At 37.8% G+C, this 14,627-nt stretch overlaps 1 protein-coding gene across 4 annotated transcripts in view; it reads right to left on the reverse strand.

The window, feature by feature from the left end:
- Positions 1 to 14,627, reverse strand: part of vav3a (vav 3 guanine nucleotide exchange factor a) — a 97,808-nt gene that overhangs the window by 9,213 nt on the left and 73,968 nt on the right. For 2 of the 4 annotated variants that reach the window (XM_023949929.2, XM_023949928.2), the window contains exons 21-25: positions 12,263 to 12,328; positions 10,159 to 10,193; positions 9,918 to 10,034; positions 7,155 to 7,242; positions 6,754 to 6,883 (exon numbers count right to left, since the gene is read on the reverse strand). In XM_023949929.2, the coding sequence (XP_023805697.1) occupies positions 6,754 to 6,883; positions 7,155 to 7,242; positions 9,918 to 10,034; positions 10,159 to 10,193; positions 12,263 to 12,328 (436 nt within the window). Of the gene's footprint in view, positions 1 to 5,574; positions 5,826 to 6,753; positions 6,884 to 7,154; positions 7,243 to 7,925; positions 8,137 to 9,917; positions 10,035 to 10,158; positions 10,194 to 12,262; positions 12,329 to 14,627 lie in introns of those variants that run through there. The other 2 variants (XM_078938320.1, XM_023949930.2) reach the window with 2 other exon arrangements.

Consider the following 14,627-nt stretch of genomic DNA (forward strand, 5'->3'; position numbering starts at 1 on the left):
CCAATGTTTTGTGAAGCTAAATACAGTTGCAACTATGAACCATGCAAATATTCAGTCTATTATTGTCATCTATTCTGTTATTAGTATTTGCCTTTCAAGACGAATTGTCCATTTTCTCGTATTTTGTTAAATACATTTTTCCCAAAAGTGCGACTTATAGCCCAAAAAATATGGTCCTCCATATGTATCAAGACTGTAGCATAAAAAACATTACCTGACTAAAATTTCCTCAAGACTTTTTTTAAAAAACATTTCCGACATTCATTTAAACTACTTTTTTGTATTTTCTAACATTTGTTTACAATGGTAATGAGTCTAAGCACAGTAGCTCTTTTAAATAGAGCTTCAGTTCAATATTTTGACCTTTATTTTTTCCGCGAACATTTGTGAGATTGAGTGTTAGCAAATATTTTTTAAACTTTTAGCGCTTTAGCCAATTTCTTAAGAGGAATAGTCATCCAAGAGATGTCCCCGTGTTTTAGCTTTGTATTCTTTCTCAGGTTAAATCCTTAAAGCTTCCAATTGCTTCAAATGTTTTAATTGCTTCAAATATTTTAATTGCTTCAAATTGCTTCAACTGTTTTAATTGCTTCAAATATTTTAATTACTTCAAATTGCTTCAACTGTTTTAATTGCTTCACATATTTTAATTGCTTCAAATTGCTTCAACTGTTTTAATTGCTTCAAATATTTTAATTGCTTCAAATTGCTTCAAATGTTTTAATTGCTTCAAATATTTTAATTGCTTCAAATTGCTTCAACTGTTTTAATTGCTTCAAATATTTTAATTGCTTCAAATGTTTTAATTGCTTCAAATTGCTTCAGTAAACCCCACAGTTCTTTTTTGAAATGCCAACATGTTAACTCTGTGGTAAATAACAGGCTAGCTGCTACAACTATATATAAAACAAGTGAAAAAGAAGAACTTTTGTACTTGAAATGATTCATGCAGTCTTTACTGTTTTGTACTGCGATACCAACTTATGCATGGAGGGGTGAGTGGCTTGCACAAAAGTCCACAAATATATAATCAACTGAAACATCTAGATTTTGTAGATTTTTTTAATATTTTGTAGGTTATGCAAATTAAACTGTTTGTTATTCAAACAACTATTCAGAATAGCGTCAAAGTCTATATACAAAAGACAAAACTCAAAAACAACAAAAAAATCTAAATATGTAAAAAAGAATAAAAGAAAAATAAAATATGTTAAATTTCGTTCACTCTATAGATATTTTCACCAGGTTTTCTTGTTTTGTTCTTCGTCTAAATGAAATAACATTTGCTCTAAAAGCACAACATCGTCTTCCTGTCAGGAAACGTTTGACAAATGGTGGAGGTTGGGATTTATTTTTTTACAACAAACACAGAGAGTCCGGCTGCAATGAGACTCCGGGGAGGAGAGGTTAGAAGCCAAACACTCAAAAGTCCACCACTAAGATTTGGTTGCTGCGATCCATCCATCTTCTACACCCACTTAAGTGCAGGGGGGGGTCGCGAGGTCTAGAGTGAGGTAACGCAGAGTGACAGGCAGGGTGCGCCGCAGTCCATCAGCACGCTAACACGTGGAGACAGACCGCCGGCGCTGCCTCGCACCTACACCCCACCTTAGAGCCCTAATTAAGCCGACACTTGTGTTTTTGGCGCAAAGGAACAGAATCGTACAGAGGAAAGTCCACTTCGCCTGTCAAGTCGGCCGCTGCCGAATGTAAAGTTTATATAAAGTGAATCCTGACTGATCAAGTAGAAGGGAAGCTTTTTCTGGAAGGATCTGAGGCCTTATGACTAAAGTCCAACAGTTTCTCTGAACCAAAATTCTAACAAGAAGAGTTTTCAGTTTATGTAAATAAAGTTTAATTCAAAAAAAGTTGGTTGAAATGTTTGCGAACACTCCAGACAGAAGCTAAATAACATGTCCATATTACCTCACAACTATTGAATTTGTCTGCTTTTATAACCTGTGTATTTATTTATGTTTATGATTGTTTAGGTATTTATTGCAAGGGTTCTGTGGTGTTTGGTCCTGTTCTGAGTTGTCTTGTCAGTCGCACCAGTTTCAGGTTAATCATCATCCACAGCTGTCTTCAGTTCAGTGATTTTTCCCTCAGCCTATATAAGTCTCTGGCTTGTCAGGTCACCAGTTCTGTTCTGCTGAGTCACCTTTTGCCCTGTTCACGGTTCTTTATTTAATGTTTGACTTGAAGCTGCCAAGTCTCCTACAAAATGTAGGAGACCCCAAATGAGTCCTTCATCCCCTTTTCCTGACATTTATGTCTTGGAAAAACAACCAGAATTGGGTCACAGATGAGATTGATGCTCAACTGGATCTGTATGAGGTCAGATCAGGATCCACTTGGATTGAATGAAAAAAACAGATTGTAAATAAAAAAGTGTTCATTTAAAAACATATTTAAACTTGAAAGAAATATTAAACACTTTACAAAACAGAAAATTGTACATTTTAGATTTTTTTTTTTCCAAATTTGAAGTATTTTTTTAATTGGAAGGAAAAATTAACCTAAAACTCTTATTTAAATAAAAATGTTTATCAGCTGCTTTTATTTTTCCATTCCTCTGTCTCTCTGCTTTCAGTCCTCAATTTACAGTTTCAATTCAGATTTTTCGATTTGTGAGCCGAGTCTACTTTTATGTGGGGGCGGTGCATTAAGACCATTGGCTAGTGGGACCTGATTGACATCAGGAGACGAGGTTATGATGACATCACTTTAATTAAAACAATTTTTCCAACTCTTAATATTTCTATAATCTTAAAATGTGTACTATCGGGTTTAAAACTGCATAAAAAAGCACATTTTGTTTTCAAATGTACAATTGTGTTCTTATGTACTTGTAGCTGACATGTTTGGCTCTCTGCTCCACGTTGATGTTGGTCTTTATGAATCAAAAGGAGACAGAAAAGAATCCAGACTGAGCTGAGCTTTCAAATATGATAGAGCGAGCTGGTGCTAAAGAAGAAAAACACCAGCGATGTTTTTTACTTCTAAATGAAAGGTTTATATTTACTTTTGTGACTGAATTTATTTTTAATATATCTTTTCCTTATATTTTTATTTATGTATTTTAATTTTTTGAGTTTTTTAATATTATTTTTTCCATATCTATTTAAGTTTTATTTTTATTTGTTTTAGTATTCTTTCCATTATTTTATATGATTTATTTTAATATTTCTATATCTTTATTTCATTTATTTATTTATTTGGGAAATTCTGAACACCTAAAGAGAAAAAAAAGGAAATTCTGATAAAGTCAACAGCTGCTTTTTTTTCTTTTTTTCTTTATTGACATTTGTTTCATATTTCTCTAAATTATTATACTAGTTAACTTATCTTTGATTCCAGTATCAGAAATTTGTCTGACAGAGAATTCTCAGCAAAAACTGTGCTGCTGCCACCAGTCCCCACCACAAAGTTCCCCGCCGCCCGGCGTTATTAAGACGGTGTCGGGCCGGCAGAGCTTTTGAAATGAGCACAGATCAACGGGCTGAGAGACAGCTCAGCTAATGCTATCCAGGTATGAGGGACATGAAGAGGGATCGTCCTCCAGCGGCAGGATTGGACGGGCTTAATTTCTATGGGAGCTGGCTGGGAGAGAGAAAGGAACACACAACTAATGTATACTAAAAAACGGTCATAGAGTGAAGATCAAAATGATCAAATCTGAATTTTTTTTTAGCTGAGCTGTTTGAAGAATTCATACAAATCTATCAAAATATGATTTTAAAATAGAAGGTTTTAGGTCAAAAAGTTGGTTTAACTGTAGAAACTGACGATGAATAGATCCTGGCCAACAACAAGTCATTGGAAATGAACTCATTTGAGCCGCTGTTGTCTTGACTTGTTTTTAACAGACTAAACCCCAGGCTCAGTGTCTATAAATGCGGTCTGTCGGCTCCTCGAACCCATGCTGCTTTAAGACATGCAGCGGCACGGCTCCAGAGGACATTTCCTTTGACTGTCATTGGAAAGTCGGAGTATCTGATTGCTTCTGATGGATTTTGTCCTGATCGTGTGTCAAATAAATGTTTTTCAGTTTTAAGATGCAATAGAAAAATAGAAATATTTGTTGCACTTTTCCTATTTGATGATCCGGTCACAGAGCATGGATGGACGAAGGAATTAGGATTGCTGCCTCCTCTCAGTGATAAATAATCTCTGAATGAGTAGGGAGTCAGGTTTGCAGCAGTGAAGACTGACGCGTCTGCAGAGTTCAGCAGAAACAGCAACTGCAGGCATGAGAGCCTCGATGCGTTCAAGTACCTCGCTAACTATCAGAAATGTTGGCGACGCAACAAATAAAAACAACTGAAAAGTGAGTCTAAGCACATTCCTGGACAAGAAAATACTTCTGAATGCATGGCAACCTTTTTTTAGTACATTTCAAACTAAATTAACTTTCTTATTGTGAACCTGAACGTTCCTAAAATGTGTTGGCTATCTTTTGAAGTATTTAAATACTGGATTTAAATATGAAATATTTCCCTACATATTAAAGTGGAAAAGCTGGACATCCTGCTATTTTCATGTTTCAAATACCTTATTTTATAATTTGTTGAATGTTACATAGTGTGTGAAATACAAAAAAACGTCTTTAAAGAATTGGTGTTTAGTCATTTTCCGCTGCGGCTAGCCTTGACTAAACAGACACCAGAGTCATTTATTTTGGGGAAAAAAACAAGATATTAGAAAAAAATCCCAAGACATTAGAAAACATACGACAATGTAAGAAAATAGGCGAAAAAATTCCAAAAAATGAAAAAATGGAAAGAACAAATGAAGACGTAAGAAAAAATACGAACACATCTGAAAAAAATCGGAAAAACTGTAAAAAAAAGAAAACGGACATTAGAAAAAATACCTAGAATCTTAGGTCAAATACCGTAATCCCCGCCCCCCCCCACCCCCGTTTTCAGGGGGTTGGGGACCAGAGACTCCATAAATAAGCAGAATCTATGAATATGGAGAACCACCTCCACCCCGGTGGCAGCAGAATGTCCGTCACCGATCCTTACTCATCAAAAACATTTCTGATGCTTTGTAAAACATTTATGAAAGAACATACTCAACTTAATTCAGAGTAATAGACTGAACCATAGTGTACTTTATAACATTAGAGGAGTGTCTCTCTGTCTCTGTGCCTAAAACCAGGAGTCCATGCTTCCACCTTCATTAGTTAAGTGCGATGAAGAGGCCAGTTTCTTCCTTCATTCATTAATCTGCATGATAATTATTTTCCGCAAATATCTTCTTCAGAGTACCAGGATATTTTCTGGCTGCTTCTGAGTCATGCAGGGGCACAAACTTGGGTAATAGCGATGCAGGAGCCGCTGGAAATAGGTGTGAAATATTCTTTAGCAGCCGGCGAGGAAGCTGACGGAGCGGCGAGCTCTTCATCTCCGCCTCCCTCCTCCCCCTCCTCCTTCAGACGCAAAAGTCTTGTGTTTAATCTTAGTGATGAACGTAAAGCGATCCGCGGATACGTGAAACCGCGAATGTTGAAACGCAAACAAGCAGGGGAACACTGTATTAAAGAAAGAATGGAGTCAAAAGAGTCATAATTTCAGAGGGCTCATATATTTGCTTAGCTGTAGTTCCAATTCTCCATGTTCCACGACGCTCCAAACGATTTGATCTGCAGTGATCCGACTGAGAGTGTTATCTAAACTAATAGCATGCTCTGTAGATTCTCTGAGCACCGTTTGACAGATGAGTCAAACGCAATTAAAACAGAGGAGACTTGACCCTCTTGGACCAAGTCCCACTGATCAGCTCCTGATTCCTGCTTCATATGTCATCTACAGATCTATCTGGAACAAAAACAAACAGGAATTTAAATCTGTTTAAAAATAAATTAGTGCCTGGCCATGATTTCAATTTTTTAAGCAGGAATAATTACATGATTTACTGTGAATAATTCCAATTATTACCATTTCTGGCTGCAAAAATGTATCAATTAAATACATTTACAAAATAAAAAATAATTTGTCAGGAACATGCAACAAAAAATACATTTTTTAAAACTTTATTAACTTTTTTTTCTTTTTTATACTGCATAGAAACAGTCTTACCTTTGAATAAAATAAAATAAAACACTTTTTTGAGTTCAATCTTTATATACATTTTTAATAAGAAGTACTTAATTCAAAACTAGAAACAGAATTTAAATTTACAAATTTGTAGTTTTTTACTATTAAAATGATCCTTTTTAGACATTATGCTTTATGGTCATCAGGTCAAGCTTTTTACTACCTTAAAATAAAAATAACTTCTACAAATAATTTTGACTATCTCCTTAATAAATTGTGATAAAGTGTGGATTTTTTAGCATGGATTTCAAAACTGAATTCCCTGCAAGTTTTTTTGTTGTTGGTCACCCCACATGTATTTAGCGTGAAAGCGTCATCATGATGTTCTGATTGGCTCTCCTGGTCTTTCTTCCCGCCTTTCTCTGACGTCGTCTAGTTTTATATTCGTTAATGAAATGGTCAATACCTTGTAGTTTTTAATAAATATTACTTCTGTCAGCAAAAACATTTAGCTGAAGCAGACTGCGATGAACATTTGACCAATATAGGAACGGAAGTAGCATTGAATTAAAACATGTAAACAAAAAGTACCTTCAAATAATCATCAGCATTAACTCAGTGATGAGTTAACTAAATAAAAATGGTTTTGAAGTCGGGATTTTAACTCTGCTCTTTGAGCGGATAGCGTCTCGTTAGCAACAGGACTCACTGTTTCCTCCTGATCGGTTGAGGCGATGCACAGCGGCGTTCTCCGCCTGGCGGTAGGGAAACTGCAGGGTTGTGTCCAGACTCTTGAAGCCTTCTCTCAGGGAGTGGTGCTTGTAGTACTCGATCAGCTCCTTAATCAATGCACAGGCACACAGCCGTAATGAATCCAACAACTGTGCGTCGCATTTACGCCTCAAGTGTTACGACTACAAAAACACACGACTCTGCGCATTTGGACATTCCACTTGAAGAAGAGGAAAGCCTATGCAGAGATATGTTTTATGCACACGACTGGACAAAAAAAGTCTGTTTTTGGATGCTTCATTAGCTGGACGGGATCATTTATTTATGAATTGCAGTGGTGGAATGAAAGAATAAATACAAAAGATAGAAAAGACTCACTAATATGCTCCTGAACTTCTTGTTCTCTGCGATGTAGTAGCAGCCGTCCTTGGTCAGGATCTTTATGTGCTTCACATCATTGTTGTACCTGTGGGCCATTGAATAAGTTATGAGTATAATTTTCCTCTCTGATCACCGCCATCGATTTGTGGCCGGCCTCTGGCCCTCCCGGAGAGCCGGGCCATCCCTCTAACGCGCGGGGGGACCCGAAGCTCGGTGGCCAGAGAGCGATGGGTGTTTAGGAGGCAGTGTGTGTTCCTGCCGTTGTGTTTGCATTCACAGAGGTGGCTGATGGGAGCTCGGAGTGTGGAACACAAAGGCTCCTTTGAGAACAGCTTTGCTGCAACAATCTGTGTAAGTCTTGTTCTGTTTCTCAGTGTTGTGATCAAATCCAGGTAGCAGGTGGCTGGAACATTGTAGCCAGGAGAAGCTCCCATTTATTTACATGCTAATATGTTCACATTGTCAAACAGAACTCCATAAATGCCTGTTTTTGTGCAGTTTTCTCACAAAAACATGACATTTTTATCGGCGAGGTTCAACCTTTTTCCGATCATTTCATCTTAAAATGGCTTTCGTGATTTTTGAATCGAATTTTGGCTTTCCTACTAAATTTTAAGCTACATTAGCGTTTTTACCCAGAGAGCTTTCTGCAGAGCGGTGTACGTCTAAAATAAACCTATTTTAATATTCTATGATTGACCTTTAATTGAATGAAAGACAGAATAAGGTCATTATTTGTAGTTTCTTTTATTTTAATAAAAGAAAGTCCTCCTCTGTGGTGGGGCGGGGCGGGGGCGGGGCTGTCAGCTATTAGAAATCCCAAAACCACAAAAGCAATCATTATTTTATCTTGAGATGGGGAGCAACAGGATTTTTCTAGCCCGCCGCCATTGCGGGAGGCGAGCATTTCACTTTGAATCCAGTCGGCCACGCCTCCACCTGTGAGCAGATTCCAGCCAAGCAGAACACCTGAGTCCGGCTGGAACCATTCGCCATAAAACAAAACCCACATTTCTATTATTCTTTTCTGCTGACAGAATAAGGATGAATTGAGAAAAAATCCAATAAAAAAAGCTTCAAAAATAAAAAAAGCTACAGAATTCCAGGACAAATATCAAATGGACAGCAGTGCATCCAGAAGACTGATTCCTTTTTTTGGGCTCCTTGGAAGCTAAAGTCACACAGACTGAAATGCAGACAACGTGAACATTAAAATTTCCCAGCCTGAAGTTGTGAAGTGCCTCTTTGTGTTCAGCTGAACAGAAACTGTTTCTATACGTGGCACAAAGGAATCTGTGAAATTCCCCTGGATTTATTTCTTGTCTTTTTATTAAATAAAAACACTAAAAAACACAGATTTAGGCCCTACAGGTTCCACACTTTGATAAACTACAAGAATCTTTTCATTATGTTGTCATTCGTATTAGAATTGTCCACTGAATATTGAATATTGTTAATTTTAATTGCATTGCTGAGCTAACTTTTGTTTGTGGTGTTTGACAGGTTTAGCATTTATTTTGACATTTGAATTAATTTTCTTCATTTTTCCTTTATAACTTTTTTTTAGCCAATTAAAAAGTAAAGGTTTAATACTAGCATTGGTAAGCTTTTTCAGCAAACATTGTCTTCACTGTGCAACTTTTAGCAATATTTAAAAAAAAGCAAATTTTTTCTTTTTCTTCTCTTCTCTTTATCTTTATCCAACAATTGTTAGGTAGTTTCAACATAATTAAACAAAATGATTCCTTTCTTTTAATCAAAACATTTATAATTGGTACATAAGAACATTGTCTATTTAAAAAATATGTATTATTAAACACAGCCTTACATTTTTGATTATAAATAATTATAAATCATTTCATGCATTTATAATTGGAAATATTTGATAAAGGTTTCTTTTCTTTCACAAAACAAACTAAGAACATTTTTAAAAGTAGCTTTTTAATTGCTCATTACTTGCTTGTACATGATTTTAATTAGCAAATGTTTTAAGTCATTGTTGAAAGCACAATGTATTTTTGACCTGATCCATGATCAGCATCTTGTTTGATCAAGTCCACTCCGCCCACTCAGACTGGGGTTAAGCACATCCCCCTCCCAAGATCCTATTAAACGGACTCCTCCAGCTCTGCAGTGCAGCTGGGAGTTGCATCAGGTCAATACTGTGGTTTGGCTAGAAGCTAGCAGAAACAAACAATGAACCCTAATTGTTTTTTTTGTAGCTAGATAACCAGGGGAGCTAATCATCTCATCTCGCAGACACATATACCAGCTGGGGTCAGAGGAGGACAAAGCGAAATGTCTGAATTTGAGCACTGGCCATCTCCTTAAAGGTTGATATCAATGTTTATGGAACCAGGATATCATCTGTGTTAAAGCATATGATTAGTGATATGCAGATTTTACAGGGGTTGTAGGTACTTGATAAGTAAATCCAGTAACTTATCTTGACATGTTTTATTATTCATTTCAAACCAACTCTGACAAATAAGGTTGTCTTTTTGTTTTTTTTCTACGCACTGAAGATCTAATAACGCTTTGACACCTGCAGGACAAACCGATATTAGATCAGCCTCCGGGGCGAGGGAGCCTACATGAAGGGCCAATTGGTTTGACTGTGTACGATGCATTTAGTGTCACTACAGACTGTCGAGTCATTTCCCCTAAACAAGAACATGAAATCTCAATCAGCTGGGTCCTAACGAGTTTAACGCAGCGAGGCATATTATTGCTAATTAAGGAGTCACACGTTGGACCTACTTTATGCTGATGGCGTACTCGGTGTACTCTTTGCTGCGATGGCGAACCAGGTAGGTGCTGTTGACTCGGTTTATGAGCTCCGCCTCTGCCTGCAGTCTCTCCATGGGACCTGCAAACCTGCAGCAGGGAAAAATGGTGTGTGTGTTTATGCATTCAGGTTGAAGCACGCCGGATTGCATTTGTGTCTGCGCTTCCTTCCGCCCTGCGATGCGTTTCGGCCGGGGCGGAGGTGTGAACGTACCAGGGCTGGGAGGAGAAATCGACAGGCTTCGGGACCTGGAGCAAGGGGCAAAAAGAAGTGGACATGTGTTTTTGTTGTTGTTGACACTAAGCTCTCACTAATCTGACACAAACTCAACCCCTTTAGCGTCAAAAAAAAAAAAAAAACCATGTCAGTGGCGCCAGAGAAAGGCTTCCAGCCTGATACTTATGACAGACGCTGTTACGCAGAACAGCCTCAATAAAACCGCTAAGTGCTCTCCTTATCTTTACTGCACCGAGACATGGCAGTAGGAGTTTATCAGCAGGAGGCTTCATTCTGCTGACGCAGCAGAACCGTCTGAGTTTGAAACGCAACATGACAACCCCAGCTGTGCCAAACGAAGAAAAAGCACTTTTGCTTAGCGTCCCACTTCAAGAAAATCACTGTTTCTATCCATCAAGAAATGACATATTTATCTGAAACTAGTATTTCTTTCAGGTACATTGCAAAAACACCACATTTTTACAAGTATATTTTGTCTAGTTTCAGGTTCAAATTTCTCTTTATACTTGATAGAAGACCAAACTAACCTACTGGTAACTTTTCAGTAACACTACGCAAAATTTTTGAGCAAAGGTTTGGTTTGTGAATAGTTGGAGGTCTAGCTGTAGACGGAGGTTGACTTATATCCTCTTTTTTTTTTTTTTTTTGGTTGTCTGGACCCATGGAGGGTCGTAGAGAGGAGCGGCCGCATCTTAACCCTTGTGCTATCTTGTGGGGTCCAGATGACCCCCACACTTACATTGAGGTGTTGTCCCTACCATGATAAAGGTGGATAGATTTCATGTAATCCATGGACACCAGTGAAGATCACAAATCATTGAAGAAAAAAGGTTCAGTGCACTGTCTAATGTTGGGAGTTGGGTCATGTAGACCCACTAAAGTGCCTTGGATAGCACAAGGGCTAAGGGGAGCGCAGGTGGGTCTTGAAGTTCCCCTGAGGCTTGTACGGCTACCGTGAAGGATGTCATGAAAGTGGAACGTACGGTTGTTGGGTTTGTGGTAAGTCAAGTATTCGTAAGACTAATGTATGTTGCCAAACTAATGGCGGTACGGGTGACACTGTCGTCCGGTGCCCTTATGTCACACTGTACTCGTTAGTAAGGTGTGAGTACTGGCTCATGACCGACCGCACACAAACGTCAGAAAGCCCTTAACAGTCAGGATTGCGCACTTATCACTAGAACAGCCCCAAGAGACTCTTAGCGCACGACTTGGGGTGGTAAATCTATCCTTGCTGCTCAACATGACCTGTAACTTGCCCGTAGAGAAATGTGCCTGAATATTTCCGCTCTATGGCTTCACCGAGTGATCTACAACCTCAATGTGTATCTCGTGTAGGTTAGCCCAGTTTTCGTGATTCGTAGGTTTTATGGTACATAACAGTAAAAATAGATTGAAATCAAATCAAACTTTAAAAACATAACACAAAGTGCGTTACATTAAACAAAATAAATAATATAAAAACAAGCGCAAAATCAAAATAGAGCTCCCTCCCCAGACCTACACACAACCCCCCATCCCCTAACTGATGAAGATAGACAATGGAAAATAACTTCAGAAGACAATAGTTTAAAGGTAAGCACATTTTATACCTAAGACAAATGATCTTAAAATGTGTCATTCTACTCTCACTTTTAAGATAAATATGTTTTAGAATTAAGGTGGACTTGAAGTGCTTAAAATAGGACATATTTGGAGAAAAGGTGTATAAATATAATCACTTTAGAGATATGAAATTCTTTTTGAGCAAAATACGCTTTTTTTAACCCTTAAGCATCAGAACTGTGGCTCCGGCGTTTCCATTCTTTCCACTGTGATAACTCTTCTAACCGTTTACATAATTAAAGTCATTCCAGCGGATTCTGCAACACTTTACGTTAGCAATGCACTGCATTTTGCTCTGCATCAGACTCGGCTGATTCCCCATGATGGCGTAAATGGCCAAAGATTTACGAGACGTCAAAAGCGACAACTTATTTTAAAAAGACATAGAAGGCAAATTCTACTCTTCTATTTCACCTAAAACATGAAAAATAACTTGGAAAATATCTTTTTCCAAAGTAGAAAAAAAGCTGCTTACGCATGGACAAGGCCGCACGGCTTCACTCGGGAAGAAGCCGACTTCTTTTGTCTCCAGGATTCTGCCCTGAAAGCACAGACACATAATTGTGTTACGCACATCTGGCCGAGCGCGTTTTCAGAACACAGGAGCAATGAGCCGGCAGCGCAAACACACAGCGGCAGCTCGCTGTCGGAGGAATTATTCCTGGCAGGAGGCGAGGAAGAGTTCCTTAGTTTTCTCAGGATGATGAGCCTTGAAGTATATTTGTTTCCCTCTGTTTATTGACAAAAGCAAACACTTTTTGTTTAATTTGGGCATTTTTTAAGTTGAAAAGGAAATGACTGGAAGTTTAAAACTCCAGCTTTTGTCAAACAAACACTAACATCCATTTAAAAACCATTTTTCTGGTTTATTCGTTTCTTGAAAAAGAAACAAAAGAAGAAAAAAAAGAACCCTTTTTGAATTCTGTCACAGCTCCAGTCGATAAGTGGTTAAGGCGCGCCAGATTCAAGGGGATTTATTCGTCACACGCTGCACACTCTTCAGGCCGTGCACGGATATTAGCCTCCTGCCGTGAACGCCTGACACAAAACCAAAAATATATAGAGAAATGCATCCAAAATGAATGAGGGAAGCATTTACCTGAAGCTGGGAGATGAGAAACACAACTAATCCAACTCTTAAAATGCAGTAAAACCATTCCCTTTTACTTTATTTTTTTCAAAAAAGGACTTGACCTCGTTAAAATGTGTCTAACGTACAAAAAATACCAAACAAATCAGGGATTTCCCGGAGTCTCAGAGATGCTCCTTGACTTATATGCTATGATGAGTTCTTCATCAAACAAATGAACGCATAATAATTACCAATTACACCAGCATGGAATTAACCAGGCCTAATGAAGCTTTTCCTAATGATGGATTCCAGATTAAGTCATCACGTTTTTTTCCCCCCAGTAAATGTCAATATTAATCCAAGCAAACCTTTTTTTTTTCATTTTAAGAACAATAAAGTTTCATGTTGGCATGGCAACCCAATCCCACTATTACCACTACTTACTGCACTATATACAGGGTCGGAGCTAGAACGTTTTATATAGGGGTTGGGAGGGGGGCAGAAGACTTTGGAAGGGTGGCAAAACACCAGAGTGGAAGGCCATTAAAAACTAAATGATTTGAAATACACATTTTATTATTATTATTTTGTTATTGTTGTTATTCTTTATTTAAAATATGCTAAATATGTTTAAATAAAATGCTTTTGTTATTTTTGTAATGCTTAAAGAAGTTTGTATTGATGATTTTAATAATAATACTATTATTGGCTCAAAAACTGCGGGGCCACCCTAACCCCCTATATAGTGCGTTCTCCTTTTTGTAGGGCTGTCTGAATCTACAATTCCAAAATCCAGTGAATTTCCCAGAAGTCTCTGCGAAAAACCAGTGTGCATCGATTATAGACCACAATGCATTGCGTCTGAACAATTTTTGCCAACAAAAATGTATTTAAATGTATTTTTTTAATAAATCATCAACGTTTTTATCTTAAGAACACAGTGGATTCATAAATAATTGTCGCAATACACATTATCAATTAGATTTTAACTTCGTAAAATCGATGATGTCATGTGTGCCGTTAAAAAAAATAAATAAATAAAGTAGTGAGTATGGTGTCCAAATTGCTTTTAAAAACCAGGGCACTACATAGGGCCACACTTTAGAGCTTTTTGGTAGTTAGGGGTTAGGGTGGGAATTCGGACACAACCCTGATTAACTCATGGCTTTATGACAGGCCCCCATCCTATTTTTTTCAGTCAAAGTTGACATGATTTTAAACCGTATTTCAGTTGAACTACTTTAAAGACATTTTGTGAAGGAACCTTGCTCTTTTCGGGGGTCAATCTTCTCCTGTTGTGCTCCTCCGCTGCATCCTCTCACAGACTAATCATGATCAAATCTGCTTACACAGAAAAGGTAAACAGACGGCCGCCGCTGAAAGAAATGAAATTACTGCGATCGATTCCATCTGTCACACATTCCTGGAACAGAAACGATTATAGAGCTGCTGCCGCAAAGGTGATGGGTATTGAATGTTTGCTAACTATGGGTCTGATTCTTCCTCCAGAAACACTTTCACACCCGCTAATTGAATTCTTTCTGCGTTTTAACCATTTTTTATTCAAGTGTAGGGAGATTTGCTGGAATCAGATCATTTGAAGGGTATATAAGTGGCTTTGCAGACTGTAAAAACAGCCAAAGTAGATGTAATCTTCCTGAAATGAAAGACCCACTCAGATGAAAATCGTGTTTTGGTGATTTCAACATGTTCTTGTGGTATTTTCATAATCATAATCACAAGACATCTGGGAACACTTTTAGAATAT

Source organism: Oryzias latipes, chromosome 20 (genome assembly GCF_053564925.1).
Source record: "Oryzias latipes strain Hd-rR chromosome 20, Olatipes_Hd-rR_3.1".
NCBI classification, from domain to species: Eukaryota; Metazoa; Chordata; class Actinopteri; order Beloniformes; family Adrianichthyidae; genus Oryzias; species Oryzias latipes.